Source organism: Talpa occidentalis, unplaced genomic scaffold (genome assembly GCF_014898055.3).
Source record: "Talpa occidentalis isolate TD23 unplaced genomic scaffold, MPIMG_talOcc4v2.1 talOcc4.14, whole genome shotgun sequence".
NCBI lineage: Eukaryota > Metazoa > Chordata > Mammalia > Eulipotyphla > Talpidae > Talpa > Talpa occidentalis.
This window is the reverse complement of record NW_023601433.1, coordinates 67602069-67618501: the sequence shown is the minus strand read 5'-3', so window position 1 is coordinate 67618501 and position 16433 is coordinate 67602069. Positions and strand designations below refer to the sequence as shown.

The 16433-nt window shown below is 33.1% G+C and overlaps 1 protein-coding gene across 2 annotated transcripts in view; it reads left to right on the top strand.

Annotated features, from left to right (window-relative positions):
* DNAJC1 (DnaJ heat shock protein family (Hsp40) member C1) overlaps positions 1 to 16433 on the top strand; it is a 123790-nt gene that overhangs the window by 62799 nt on the left and 44558 nt on the right. For both annotated transcript variants that reach the window (XM_054695137.1, XM_037510694.2), the window contains exons 7-8: positions 3410 to 3500; positions 12322 to 12485. In XM_054695137.1, coding sequence (XP_054551112.1) covers positions 3410 to 3500; positions 12322 to 12485 — 255 coding nt within the window. The remainder of the gene's footprint in view (positions 1 to 3409; positions 3501 to 12321; positions 12486 to 16433) is intronic.

Below are 16433 nucleotides of genomic sequence, written 5' to 3'. Positions count from 1 at the left end.
AAACTATGTAGTCCAGAGTCCTGATAGATTAATAACATTCACTTATTCATTAAATATTTATTAAGATTCTGTTGTGTGCCAGATAGTATCTACAAAAGTGAATAAGAAATTTATATACTCAAAAAATACATAATTTCCTGTGTAGGTAAAATGGAAATTATTTTGGATTAAAAATGAGACTTTTTTTATTAATAGTAATCTGTATTCATATGAATTAGCCCCTTATGAACAATGAGGGAGAGGAGGTTGAAAACAACTGATCTTATTCACCCCTTTTTGCATGATTGAACCTCCTTCCCCTCCCAAATAACAGACCTTAAAGAGTAGTCACCTGTTCTCTTCTTGAATATTACCTTCAAAGTCATTTAATTTATTTTCAATAATTTTAATTATTGGAGAACTCCTCCTTATCCAAAATCAAAATTCTGTAGCTGAAAGCATGTGTAGTAATTTACATCATCTTTTCCTGTAATGACCCTTAAGACATTCTATGATAGTTTCAGCTGATCCCTAATTTTCTCATCCCCAAACCCCTTAAGATACCGTTTCAAGTTGCCTCACCCTTAATTACTTTCCTTTTAAAGTATTCTAGTTTGTCAGTGTGTTTTGAAGTAATGGCATACCAAATTGGATGGTTGGAACAAAGTAGAGTTTATTGAATACAGTGGAATTTTTTGATATTATGGTTTTATTAAAGCAGAAGTGCTTCTGAATTGGGCATATTTTAATTTCAAAGTACAATTAAAAAATAAAGAAAAGAAAAAACATAGGAACACTTAAGTATTGTGGTGAAAAAAAAATGGAGCAAAAGGAAGATAGGATCCTTTTTCTAGAAGAAAAAGTGAGTGAGATTGGAGAGTGTATTAAAACTTTTGGAATTAAGCAGAGTAGGTCAATGTGATTGGGTGCATTGCAGTCCTAAGACAAGTGTGGTTTTGGATCTAATGCGCATTTTTAGAGGTCTTTTTTGGTGAAATTCTATGCTGTAGCAGGAAGAAGAAACATTAGGAGAGAAGTATTCAAATTTGGTAGGACCACTAAGACAGGTTGCTTTACCCCAGCAAAAGTTTTTTGCATTGAGAAGGTAAGATAAAGAAAATTCATAAGCAAGAAGATACAGGTTTCTGCAGGAGGAGCTTGGTGAGGTATGACGTAGAAAAACTCACCTTTATTATGTGTCAGAGAATAAGTTCTTGGAAAACCAATGAATTAATAATAAAACTCAGTAACACCTATAAGGCCTAGCTGTATGCAAGGTGTTACTCAGTTTCCCATTCATTAATGCATTTAATCTTCACAACAGTTCTATGAGTTAGGTTCTTCTATTATGTCCGTTTTATGGACGAGAAATTTTACCCATAGAGAAGTGATTTAATGGATGCCACGTAACTCAGAGCTGAGATCATAATACAAGTTGATTAGCTCCAAAATTTTCTCCTTAATAACAATATTACGTATTACTATATTGTGCTCCTTGTTTGATTTCAGCCTAACTTCTTTTGCATCTTATAAACAACTTATCTGTGCCCTTCTTTTCTTGCTTGGTGCCACATTTCCTACCCACCTCAAGGAACCAATACTTTTTAGATGTTTTCATCTCCCTACTATTAAAGAATACTCTCTGGAAAAAAAGCTATTAACCTCATTCTTTTTCACCAAGAAATAGAAGATCTATATGGCTTAATATAAAAAAATTTCTATTCCAGGATCGGGTTTTCCTTTTAGGAGTATGGGGAATGTTAAGGGTCCATAAAACCTTAACCCAGAACACTGTTGAAATTTAAAATACCTGGGCAAGAGGGGAGTGGGAAATGAGTAAATTGGGTGCATGACCTTCTGTGCCCTTCAAATTATTTAGCTGTCGTGGAACCTGTGGGAATCCTTCTATTAGAAACCTAGTAGATAGGAACATAAAGTGGGATTGGAAAGAATAAAAAAGGATACATCTTTATTATATAGATTTAATGATTTTAGAAATGCCCTATTATTTCCCTAATTCATTATCTTATACAAGAGTTCCCTGTATAATTCCAAGAGACATATAGATCCCAAGAGAAAGCTGGAATAGTCATAGATGAAAAGAGGCAATCCATTCTAGAATTATCCCATTCTAGATCATCGCATTCATGCTTTTACATCTGAATCAAGGTAGAGCCAAGGGTTGATTTTGTTCTTTTATTAAACTCAGGTGGTCTGTGATTTTTCTGCTATAGGAATCTTACAATCTGGGAATGTCACCTTAGAGTTATACTTGAGAACCCTTTTTTTTTTTGATTCCACATCAATCATTCATCAGTCCTTTTCATTTCTTTCTCATATATTTCAATCTAGTTAAGTGAAAACTTAGTGCCTGCTTTATACCAGGTTCTGTGTCTGGGCTTACAAGTAACCCATCTCAGATTTTTCATTTTCTAGGAAAGAATGTTGTATAATACAAGCTGTCATAGAAGTGTGTTCAAATACAGAAGCAGTGTAGAGCAGAGAATTACTTTATCAGGGAAGGTCAGAAAGATTTGCAAAAGAGGTAATTCCTGAATATGATTTTCAAGGATAAATAGGAGTTCATCAGAATAATGGCAGGGAGCAAAATATCCTAGCCAAAGGAAAAAGCATACACAGACATGTGGCAGCATAACCCATGGTGTTCTGGTGACTGCAAGTAGTATGGCTATAGAATGGAGGAAGTTTGGGTGAAGGGGAGGTAGAAAATTACCTTTGTTGCTTTTTCCCATTGGCAGGATTTTCATATGCTTACATCAGCAAATTATTTTTTTCCATGTCTGTGGTTATTGAAGACATAGCCTTTTTTTAAGTATTTTGCTAGTTTTTAGTATATATGCCATACCTTGAGATTTTATTCATGTGTCTTAACACCTAAGTATTTGTGTACACTATGTGTCCTCAATCCTCCGTGATAAAAGCTGGTCTCTAAGTATGACAGAAGGAAGAGTAACAATTTCACTTGTATCTACATGGTCATGTAGTTTTTATAAGTAGATATGCATATAATTTTAAATCTCTTGGAGTTAAGGAACTAATAATTTTTTTAGTCATAATATTATTTACTATACCGAATAATTCAAGATGGTTCTGTAAATGTTTTTCTGCTTTTTGTACAGTAGCACAATACTGAGAAAATATAAAATGGAAGAAAACAGAAAGATGATATACCTTGCGTATCTGGAGCTTACTTAAATTTATACTCAAGCAATTTTTGGCCTTCAGTCAGCTCTCTAAGAGAGAAAAATCATAGAGAAATTTTTATTCAGTTTATTCTGTTCATCATAAAACTTGAAAACAAACACAGAGAGACTGCTTTTCAAATGAATATATAAATGAAGTTATGTGGAAATCAAAACAAACTTTAATACGTTTAATAAGTTAACTTATTTATAACTTCTTTTTTAAGGATGCTGGGCAGTTTTATGCTAAATATAAAGAAACAAGATTGAAGGAAAAGGAAGATGCATTGACTAGAGCTGAATATGAAACACTTCAAAGTGAGTTTTAAACATTGTCTTACTGTGTTAACATTATCATGTAAAGCTGATTATTTAAATTTGGGGTTTTCCTTAAATTTAGCAGTAATTAAATTTTCTATGCTTTCTTTGACACTTTCTAATTAGATTCTTGTACTTATCATGTGTTTAAAATACTGTGTTAGTAATTATTAAACCACCCATAGTTCAGTATCAGAGTAGGGATTAAATCAACATGGAGTCATAAAGTTCCTCAAATCTAAGAGGCATCCAAAATCTAGAAAGAACTAAAATACTCCAGTCATTGGAATAATTACTATAATTGTCTTTGATAATTTGTTGCCAGGTCTATCCAACTGATCACCCAACTTGTAGTATTAAAGTAGAAAATGGGAAATCTGAAAAATATCAGTGATTATTGTTTTGAAAGCCTTGTTTTATTTGTATTATTATATAATATGTAAAACGACTAAATTATCAGTATGTAGAAATATTCCATAGAACACTAAAGACAGTTCTTGCTACTTTTAGAAAAAGCTGAGCATACTATTATTTAAAAAGGCGTTTTCCCCTACTCTCACCACTAGTATTCAACGTAGTTTTGGAAGTCCTAGCTAAAGCAGTTCTGCAAGAGAAAGAAATAAAAGGAATCCAAATTGAAAAAGAAGTAAATTTGAAACCATTTGCACATGACATGATGATATACATAGAAAACTCCAGACTCCACTAAAAAACTATTAGAAATAATAAATCAGTACAATAAAGTAGCAGGTTAAAAAATCAATATGCAAAAGTCTGGTTTTTTTCTATATGCAAATACCAAACTAGAAAAAGAAAACAATCCTATTTACAATCACATCAAAAAGATTAGGTAACTAAGAATTAACAAAGAGAATGGATGATCTATGCAATGGTAACTATGATAAGTTGTTAAAAGAAATAAGATACAAAGGAATGGAAAGACATTCCATGCTCATGAATTGGAAGAATTAATATTGTCAAAATGGCCATCTTACCTGAAGCAATTTACTGATTTAATGCAATTGCTATCAAAATTTCAGTAGGTTTCTTTCTTTTTTTTTTTTTAAAGATTTATTTATTTATGCATACAAGAACTGGGGTACAGGCCAGAGATGTGGGGGGTAAGAGGATCCACCAGAGACAGAGTGGGGAACAGAACAGGCAGACTGACTGAAATACACTGCTGAGGGGAGCAGAGGGCAAGACAGGAGAGGTCTGCCTTGCCATGTGGGTTTCTCCCTGGCCGGGGATTGAACTCGTGCTGCAGAGGCTGTGGATTGCTTCATAGTGCGGTGCTTAACCTCTTGCGCCACCAGGGAGACCCTCAGTAGGTTTCTTTAAGGAAATAAACATTACTGAACTTTGTATGGAACCACAAAAGACCCCAAATAATCAAAGCAAGTGGTCCCAGACTTCAAATTATACTACAAAACAATATGGTATTGGAATGAAATTAGAACCACAGACCAATGGAAAGACTTTAGAATCCAAAAATAAATGCACACTCATGGACAGTTAATTTATGACAGAATAGCCGAGGCTAACAATGGAGATTGGAAAGTCTCTGCAACAAATGGTACTGGGAAAATTGAATAGCTACATGCAAAAATCAAAAACGAACAAACAAAAAACTAGACCAATACCTGACAGCATACACAAAAATTAATTCAAAATGGATTAAAGACTTCAGATGCAAGAACTAAAACTATATAATACATAGAAGGAAATACAGGCATAACTCTCTGTGAAATGGATTTCAGTAATGTCTTTGGGAACTCCATATAATGACAAGGGAAATAAAAGCAAAAATAAACAAATGGGACTATATCAAATTTTAAAACTCTTTACAGCAAAAGAAACTATTATTTAACACTATATAACATTGGTTATTTGCTTTATCATCTTGTTTATAGAATGTAAGCTCAGTGAGGTTAGGGTTTTTGTCTTTTTCACTGTTGTCTGTCCAAATACCTTAAAAAGTCCCTGGCAATACTAAGTCCTTAATAAATACTTGTTCATTGAGTTTATGAAGTTGAGATTTCTATTTTTTTAAAACTTCCATTGGGAGTGTTTTATTTTTTATTTTTTTTAAATAATAAATTTTATTTTTATATTCCCCATACAATTGCAACCCCCCCATTCTGATCCCAATCCCTCCCCTCCTGCCCCCCGAGCCCCCAAAAGTGTCTCTGTTTCATAGTTTTTTGTTGATTCTGATTTTCACTTTCTTATAGTTATTCATTTTCCTGGTCCCTTATTTAAGTTTTCTAGATTCCTGCTATGAGTGAGACCATCCGGTATTTTTTTTTTTCTTTTTGACTTATTTCGCTGAGCATGATCCCTTCCAGCGCCATCCATGTTGCTGCAAATTGCATGTGTTTATCTTTTTTGAATGCTGAGTAATATTCCATGGTGTATATGTACCACATCTTCTTGATCCAGTCATCTATTTTTGGGCATTTGGGTTGTTTCCAAAGCTTAGCTATTGTAAACAGTGCTGCTATAAACATAGGGGTGCAGGTGCTCTTTGGAATTGATGTTTCTGTGACCTTTGGGTAAATACCTAGGAGTGGAATTGCTGGATCATATGGAAGCTCTATATTTAGTAGGTCCAGAAATCTCCACACAGCTCTCCATAGTGGTTGGACCAGTTTGCACTCCCACCAATAGTGCAGAAGAGTTCCTTTTTCTCCACACCCTCGCCAGCATTTGTTGTTGCTAGTTTTTTGAATATGTGCCATTCTCACTGGTGTAAGATGGTATCTCATGGTAGTTTTGATTTGCATTTCCCTGATTACAAGTGATGTTGAACATTTTTTCATATGCCTGTTGGCCATTTGCATTTCTTCTTCAGAGAAGTTTCTTTTTAGCTCTTCTGCCCATTTTTTGACTGGATTATTTTCTTTGTTGTTGTTGAGTCTCATCAGCTCTTTGCAGATTTTTGTTATCAGTCCTTTATCATTAGTGTTGGATGCAAAAATGTTCTCCCATTGGGAGTGTTTTAGTTCAGACTTTATTTCCCTCCACTTCCCTAGATTATTTGTTGTACATGGTACCAATTTGGGCACAGGAGACAATACAAGACAATGCAAACTATAATTAACACCCAGTAAATTCATATCTATAAATGTATACACATGCACAGCATAAATAGTTTTATTGAACAACTTGTGTGCTTTTGAGGCTATGTAGTAAAAGCTGTTCCTGTAACCCATATAATAAGTAATTTAGCCAAGTCAAACTGGAAAAGTGCAACCGAGGTTTTGTTTTTGTTTTTGTTTTAATTGCACTTAATGCTTTCATTGTTTATTCAAACTGAATCTCTTCAGCAATACAAACCTTGGGGGTCATTGTCATTCAAATAACAAAAGAGCTTTGCTAATACTAGAATGAACTAGAGGAACCCTCTGAAGAAGACAATGGTCCTCATGTAAAAATAACCCTTAAAAATAGCAAGCTCACCATCAGGCATACAAAGAAAATCCACACTTCATCTATTCCTACTGATTTCCACTTCAGTAGGGAATAATTTGCTTAGTGGTGGCTGTTGGGATTTTTCAGATTCTGCAGAACCAAGGTATTATTAAACGATACCTTCAATTCACACATTCAACTTATAGGAAAATGTTGATAGCAATTTCCCATCATATACTGAAAGTCATAGATGTCTACCATTATCCTGACAGCACACTCTGGTTTGAGAAGATAGAAGAAACCATAACTAGGAAAGGTTCTGTTTTTAAGGAGTCATTGGGCCAATTTGGATAATTCATGGTAATCTCCCATCAGGTTTTTGAACTTCACATCTGCAAAGTTCTTTTTTCATGTAACGTAAAACATTCTCAGATCCTGGGAATTAGAATGTGGTCCTTTTTTAAGGGACCATTTTTCAGCCTACTGCAGTTCTTCAGGATCTGGGCAACTTTAGGATAGGAACTGTTCCTTTTTATCTTTTGACCTGCAGCATTGAATATAGTGTCTTAGAATATAGTAAATGTTCAGTAAATGGAAAAAAGAATGAACAACTGAACATATAATGTAATGCCATGAATATTAATGACTGTCAGCTAAGCACCTATCCTGTATAGAAAAACACAGTTTCTAGGAGATCATCATTGAATTCAAAAGCTCAATAATTACAAATCAAAATAATATTCTAAACAACTGCAAAATAGTTTAAAGCAAACTACTCTTAAGAGCTTGGGATGGTACGGGATAACATTAAGATAGATTGATATATGTGTTGGGGAATAAGGATGTTATATAATAATTGTTATATTAAGCTAAGATTGAAATAAAAGTTGATATAGCAGTTGTTGAAATAATTTTGATTAAATTAGATAAATCAATGAATAAATATAATTTTTATGTAACTATCATTTTTAAGTAAAATTGTTAAAGGAAAAAATTTTAAGCCTTTAAAGACTACTTAAAAGGAGTAAAGAATTGCATTTACAGAAGAAAAAAATATCAGAGTAGCTCAAAATTCACCTGTAGAGACAGTGTGAATATACTACATTTCACTGCTTTCATAGACATGTCCTTTTTGTACATATAATTTACATATAACATTGTATTAGCTTCTGATATTCACCATAATGAATACCAGAATATTCATTATGTGTTTACTGCATTGTGTATTTATTGCAAAATAATCACCATAGTAAGTCTAGTTAACATTCATTACCACACTTAATTTTTTTTATCTTGTATGGAACTTTTAAAATCTGCTCTCTTAGAAACTTGTAAATATACAACACAGTATTTTTTTTGGGGGGGGGGGAAGAGTATAGAGAATGTGTAATTAGTAATGAAAAATCTGAGTGATACAAGACACAACAGCCAGCATACTGTTTATAGCCCAGGAAGTATTTATTTTGTAACACACAGCTTTGTTATGAAGTTTTTTGTTTGTTTGTTTTTAAAGATTTATTTATTTATATATACAAGAATCAGGGTACAGGCCAGATGCGTGGGTGGGTGAGAGGATTCACCAGAGACAGAGTGGGGAACAGAACAGGCAGACTGACGAAATACACTGCTGAGGGGAGCAGCAAGCGAGACAGGAGAGGTCTGCCGCGCCATGTGGGACCCTCCCCAGCCAGCAGGGATCGAACTGGCACTACAGAGGCTGCGGACAGCCTCACAGAGCAGCTCTCAAGCGCCTGTGCCACCAGGGGAGGCCCTTTGTTATGAAGTTTTTGTAAGAAACCACTTGTTATAAATTTTTCCTTATTTTTTTTATTGTGGTAACGTTGGTTTCCAATACTGTATATAGGATAATACCTCTTTAGGTGTATGTTACCACATTGCACCTGCCACCAAGGCACCCTTCATCCATCATCATATCCATCCTGCCCCCTACCTCCTTTCCTCTTCACTCTTTTCCTCCCACTCTGGTATTCTCCATTTTACAGTCAGGTTTCTAGGGTTTGTTTTTGGTTTGGTTTTGGCTGACTCTATAATCCACTTATGAGAAAAACCATCAGGTATTTGTCTTTCTCCTCCTGGCTTATTTTGCTTAGCATAATTCCCTCCTGTTACATGCCAAGAGCTTATCTTTTTATACATAGCTGAGTAATATTCCATTTTATATATATACACCACATCTTCTTAATCCACTCATCTGTTCTTGGGAATTTAGATTGCTTCCATAACTTGGTTGCAATAATCATAGGAGTATGCACATGACAATTTAGAAAACAAAATTGTCATATACAAAGTATCATAATACAAAACTTCTTTTTGAAGTTTGGCCATTTTTCCAAAGTTATTCAAAGATTTTTATTCTCCCTAAGATTTTCATAGCAATTCTCAAACTCATTTTATTTTCTTTTATTTTGTTATTGTTATCTAATAAAAATTGTAAGAAACACAAAATTTTAAATATATAAATATTTTAAAACTTGTTTGCCAGTATGAATGTGTAACAATCCTCTAATAAGTTTGAAAATTCATCACTAGCTTATAAGTTACTGAAACTTAGAATGTAAAAAAGAAAGCATATTGAAAACAATATACTAGGCACTAATAAGATTTCTGTCATGTTTTTTATTGAAGTGTTATATTTAGAAAAGGTGATGTATCGAATTTAAGAATATTAGAGAACTTTCATATTACTATTAATAATGTCAGAAACTGTCATGTATTTTTTAATGTAGTCTCTAATGGTTACATGTAGGGACTCTTTTAATTAATTTTGTTAACTTCATTGCAGTGTTCTGTATTGTATACTTTAGAATTAATATATAAAGGTCCCAAATCCCCTAGTGTGCATTTCATTTGCCCCTAATCCTTCTTAATTTTAAAGACCATCATTGGAGTACTGAGTTCATAATAACATTTCCATCTGCTTAATTGAGTAAATGCATCTCATGCAGATTAGCAGTAGCTATTTCATGCTTCCTGTTTTCATGACCTAATTGCTAATCTGCCCTCAAGTCTATCTGCTTTACTGCTGAGATTGTGCACTGTCCTTTGAGGGCTACCTTAGAACTACTTTGAATAGGGTGTGGTATTAAAATGATAATTTTCAAGAAGGGAATATGAAGAGGGTAATTTCTTAAAAATAAATACCCTCTTAGGAAATTTTAATTCGAGAGATGTGTTGTATTTATTTGGAAAATTTTTATACTTCTAGATTGTGATTTTAAGAATGATGATATTATTGATACAGCAATTCCTCCCCCCCACCACCGCATTTTTGTCCCTTACGCCCTTTTGAGCTTTCTCCTTCCTCTTGTTTAATAGTGTCTACTTGTTTTTGTAAATAGTTTGCTTCATTGGGTCATCTGCTATGTAAATGTCCAGTATTTGTCTTTGTCATTCTGACTTACTATACTTAATTCCTTCCAGCTCCTTCCCTTATCTTTCCTTATGACTGAATAGTATTCTGTTGTGTGGATATACCACATCTTCTTGAACCAGTCTTCTGTGACTTTTTATAGTAGCAAAATTCTGCATATGTCTTATTAGATTTACATCTAAGTATTTCTTTTTTTATATTCTGAGTGATTATAAATGATATTAGATTTTCATTTCAAGTTCTATATGTTCACTGCAAGTTAAGAAATTCCATTTGACTTTTTATTCCGTTTTGATTCAGTTCACCTTTATATGTAGATCTATATCCTACAGTCATGTGGATTTACTTATTAGTTCTAGGAATTTTTATTTAGACTTTAGACTTTGTATGTAGACTATGATGTCATATGACAATAGCTTAGTTTTACTTTTTCCTTTTCAGCCTGTATGCATTAAATTTTCTTTTTATACCTTCTTTTACTAACTAGCCCTTTTAGAATATTGTTGAACTAGAATGATGAGAGGACATACTTGTTTTCTGATTAAGTCTGATGAGAGCTGTAGGGTTTTTGTAGATGCTCTATGTGTAGTTGAGGAAATTTCCTTCTATTCTTAGTTTTCTGAGTTTTTTGATTGGGTGTTAAATTTTGTTGTTGCACCAACTAATATAATTATGTGATATTTTTTTCTTTCATGTGTTTGGTAGATAACATTGATTGAACATTGAATATCAAACCACACTTGCATCCTTGCAGTAAATAACACATGGTCATAGTATAAAATTTTTGTATATTGCTGAATTATATTGGCTAATATTTTGTTAAGGATTTTTGTTTCTATGCTCATGAGAGATATTAATCCATAGTTTTCTTTTTTGTACTGTCTCTTATAACTTTGATGTCAGGGTAGTATTAGCATCATATATTGAATTGAGAAATGTTCTTGTATTTTCTGTAGGAGACTGTACAATTAGTGTTAATTTTTTAAGCATTTGGTAGAATTCTCTAGTGAGAGTGTCTAAGCCTGACTATTTCCTCTTGGGGAGTTTTTAAATTACAAATCAAATTTCCCTTCTAGTTAAAAGGTTTTTCAAATATTAAGTTCACTTATCAATTTCATGTATCTGCATCTATTTTATATAGCTATTTCACATTCTAGATGAGTTGGAGCAATTGGTCAATTTTATCTGGATTGTCAAATTTACATGTGAAGCTGTTCTTAATACTCACTCACAACCCTTTTAATTTATGCCTGTGTGTCCTGTAGTGACTTCTCCTGTTACAATGCTAATATTGGGGACTTATATTTTCTCACTTTTTTTCTGTCAGTTTTGCCAGCTATCTGTCAATTGTATGAATCTCTTCAAAGAACTAGTTTCTTGTTTCATTGATTTTTCTCTGTTGCTTTTGCTTTCATTTGCTTTCTGTTCATACTTTTTTTCCTTTCTGATTGCCTTGAGTCTTTTTTTTTTCAATTCCTAAATGTGGAAGCTTATATTATTAACTTAAGACTTCATCTTTTCTAATGTAGTACTAAAAGTACTATAAATTCACCTCTCAGTACTGTTTTGCTATGTCCCACTTATTTTGATATTGTATTTTTATTTGAGTCAGTTCAGTATTTTTCCCCTTGATATTTGCTTTTTGATATAGGGATAGCTTATTTTTAATATATTACCTTATATAGCTTTAAGTGGGTGCTTTATTATATATACATGACTTATCCCAAACTAGTATTATTTCCATTGTGCCAAAATGAAATCTTTGATGAAACGTGCTTTAAAATATATAAAATAACACAGTGGTTATACTTTAATCATCATCTCGTTTGTCACTAATGTCTCAAGTTTTATTTAAAAATAGTATAGTGGCTAGTGCATAATAAAACTCACAGCTTGTAACTATAGCAAAGCTTTATCTTGAAAAGAAAATGTGTGTTCTTTCAAGATGTCTGTGGATAAGAAATTCTTTTTATTCTTAACAAATTTTAATATTTCACTCTTTTAAACATTTCTTAGAACAGAAGAAAGTTAAAATGAAAAAGCCAAAACCTGAATTTCCTGTATACATGCCTTTAGAAAGTACATATATTCAATCTTATGATCATGGAGCATCTATAGAAGAAATTGAGGAACAAATGGATGATTGGCTGGAAAACAGAAACAGAACGCAGAAAAAACAGGTAAGTAATCTTTTTAAAGTGTTTCAGTTGATTACGTAATGAAAAGAACAAAAATATAAATATACAGTTCAGTTAATTATCACAGAGTAAGTTAGGTTAACTGTTGGCAAGATGAAGAAACACAACATAGCCAGTGTCAAAAAGTCTCACTCATGCTTCTTCCTGGTCTATCATTCTTGTCTCTCTTTCAGGTATCCTAACTATCCTAACTTCTAACATCATAGATTAGTTTTATCTGCTGTTCGAAGTTTGTAAATGGAATTGTCTTCTCTTAGACCTTTCCGGCTGCTATAGCAAATGCATAATAGACTGGGTGCCTTAAAAAACAATTATTTCTCACAATTCAGAAGACCAGGAAATCTAAGATCAAAACACCAGCAGATTCAGTGTCTCGTGAGGGCTTTTTTCCTAATTCATAGATGACAGTTTTCTTGCTGTGTCCTCTCATGGTAGAATCAGTGAGAGAACTCTTTGGGGTCCCTTTTAATAACCGACTTAATCCCATCAGTGAGAACTCTACCCTCATGAATTAATCATCTTTCAAAGGCCCTGCCTCCTAGTACCATCACTTTGGGAGTTAGGATTTCAACCTAAGAATTTAGGGAAATACAAACATTCAGTCCATAACACATGCCATCGTTTTCCTCTGTTTAGTACATTTGTGAGATTCACCCATTATTGTATGTAGTCACGTTTAGTTCATTTTCTTTGCTATAAGCAGTTAATGTAGAGATGTAGCAAAATTTGGTTTTGTTGATTTGTGTTATTTCCAGTTCTTGACTATAATATTTTTCCTGTGAACATTATTTCACTCTTAGTATATGTATGTGTAAATTTCTATTGAGGGTATTAAGTTGCATGGTTAGCCTTGTTAAATATCTCAAATAATTTTTTACTTTTTATAAGTGTATCAGTTTACACTTTAACAGCAGGGTATAAAAATTCTAGTTACTCTACATCCTTGACAAAACTTGGTCAAATCTTTTATTTTAACAGTTCTGGTAGGTGAGTAGTGCTATCTAAATTGGTTTAATTTGCATATCATTTGATGAGTAAGATCGAACACTTACTTTTATGTGTATTGGACACTAATCTCCTATGTTGAAGTGCCTTTTCAAGTCTTTTTATTGGGTTGCCTGTGTTTTGTCATACCTATTTGTAAAGAGTTCTTTTATATGTCAGAAATTAGTCCTTCGTATATATTTTCTCCCACACTGTCTTGCCTTTTCAGTCTAAATGATATCTTCTGATCAGCAAAATTACTAATTTTAATCAGCAATCTTTTCCCCTATTTGCTGTTTTTTCCCCAACATTTATTTATTTATGCATACAAGAACTGGAGTACAGGCCAGAGGTGTGAGAGGCAAGAGGATTCACCAGAGACAGAGTGGGGAACAGAACAGGCAGACTGACTGAAATACACTGCTGAGGGAGCAGTGGGTGAGACAGGAGAGGTCTGCTGTGCATGTGGGTAGTTCACTGGCCGCCAGGGATCGAACTCTTTGCAAAGGCTGCATGTAGCTTCATAGTGCTGTGCTTAACCCCTTGTACTACCAGGGAGGCTCCTTATTTGCTGTTTTTATGTTCTATTTAAGGAATCTTTTCCTAGCTCAAAATCAAAATTTCAAATCCTTCAAGAAGCTTTAATGTTCTGTTTTTTTTACATTTAGATTGATAATCTTCTAGAATTTTTTTGTGTGTTTGGTATAAAATACTTGGGGGAAAATTTTTTTCAAAAGTTTTCCAAACCACTTGTCCCAATACCAATTACTAAAAAGACTGTTTCCAGTTTGCACATGTAAACACCACCTTTATCATAAAAAAAAGTTTCTGTAACTGTGAATCAGTTTCCAAACTTTTTTTATTCCAATAATTCCATAGTTCATTATGGTCTGATACCGTACAGACTTGATTACTATATTTTTATAATAGGTACATTACCTTTCAGCTTTAGTTTCTTTAAGATTACCATTTATATTTTCATTTAAATTAGTAGAATGTTATTTTCCATAAATTATTCAGCTGAGAGATTGTGTGTATATTTGCACATTTTTTTCTTGGATTTATTCCTGGATATTTAGTATTTTGGGATCACATTGATATTGTTTCTTAAATTTCACTTTTTAATTATATTTGGTATATTAGAAATGTAATTTGATTTTTTTTATAATACCCTCATGTGTAGCAACCTGGTGGGATTAATTTTTTTTAATTTCAGTATTTTCTCTGACTTTCACACATTTTTTCCCCTTTTGTGCTAATAAGGATCTCCAAAACATGTAAAATACAAGTGATAATAATTATCTTTATTTCATTTCTAATCTCATAAGCAGTTTTCATCAACTGAAATTTTTATTTCATCACTAAATTTCTTTATTAAACTTTCATCATTTCAGTATTAAATATAATCATGCTGAAAGCTTTTCATTGCATTTTTTTAGTTATACTTAATATAAAATTCGTAAGAGTGCACACTTCAGTGATTTTAGTCTATTCACTTTGTTGTTTAACCATTGCCACTAATTCAAGAACATTTTTATCGCACCAGATTATAATAATAACCCTTTGACTTGTTAGCAGTTAGCTTTAATTCTCTGCTCATCTCTTCTCTAGCAACCACTAGTCTACTTTTCTGTCTCTATAGATTTACCTACTCTAGTCATTTCATGTAATTGGAATCATGTAATATGTGACTTTTTCTACTTGGCAAAATGTTTTCAAAGTTTGTCCAGTATTTAACAATATTTCATTTCCTATGGCTGAAAAATATTCCATTATATGGCTTTATCACATACTGTTTGTCCATTCATCAGCTAATGAACATTTAGTTTGATTCCACTTTTTGGCTGTGATAAAAATGCTTTGAATATTCATCTATAAGTCCCTTGTACATATATGTCCTATGGTTTTTCTGGGGGTTAGAATTAATACCTTAATTCATAACAATCTAGGATTAGTTTTAGTAGTGAACAAAAATTTTCCTATACATAATTTGTTGCCAAGATTAAATCTTTTTGTATTGTGTGCCTCTCAACCTAGAATTATAATTAGCTATGCAGTTTACTTTTAATGAGATAGAAAATTAATTACAAACAAAACTTACATTTATGCTATCTTTTAAATTTACTTATGTAGTTACCTTCCCTGGTGTTAATGTCTTCATATGCTCTTGGTTACTGTCTAGTACCATTTCATTCTGAAGGACCCTCCTTTATCACTTGTAGATAGAACTGCTGTTGATGAACTCTTATTTTAAAGATTTATTTATTTATGCATACAAGAACTGTGTGGGGTGGGGTGAGAGGATTCACCAGAGACAGATGGGGAGCAGAACAGGTGGATTGAGTGAAATACACTGCTGAGGGGAGCAGCGGGTGAGACAGGAAAGGTCTGCTGCACCATGTGGGTAGCCCCCTGGCCAGGGATCAAATTCATGCTGCAGTGGCTTTGGATAACTTCATAGTGCTGAGGCTTAACCCCTTGCACCACCAGGGAGGCTTTGTTGATGACCTCTTATACTTTAGTAATGTTAATCTAGGAATGTCTTCATTTTGCCTTCATTTTTAAATGATAGTTTTGCCAGGTAAATATTTGGTTGACTATTTTTTTTTTCTTTCAGCACTTTGCATCATTCCACTACCTTTTGGTCTCCATTGTTTCTGGTTTGAAATCAGATGTTGATCTTATTGAAGATCACTTTAAATAATGAGTTTTTTCTTCTTTCCTGTTTTCAAAATTATCTTTTGGCACTTTTATTTTGATGTAGGTAGATGTGAATCATTTTTTACTATCTTTTTGAAGTTCAAGAGCTTCAAATATAGGAAGCTTTTGACCTTTATTCTTCACATGTTCTCTCTCTCTCTTCCTTCCTTCTCTTTTCTCTCCTCTCTCCCCCCCCTTCTCTTTTCTCTCTCTCTCCTCTCTCTCTGTCTCCTTTTCTCACTCCTT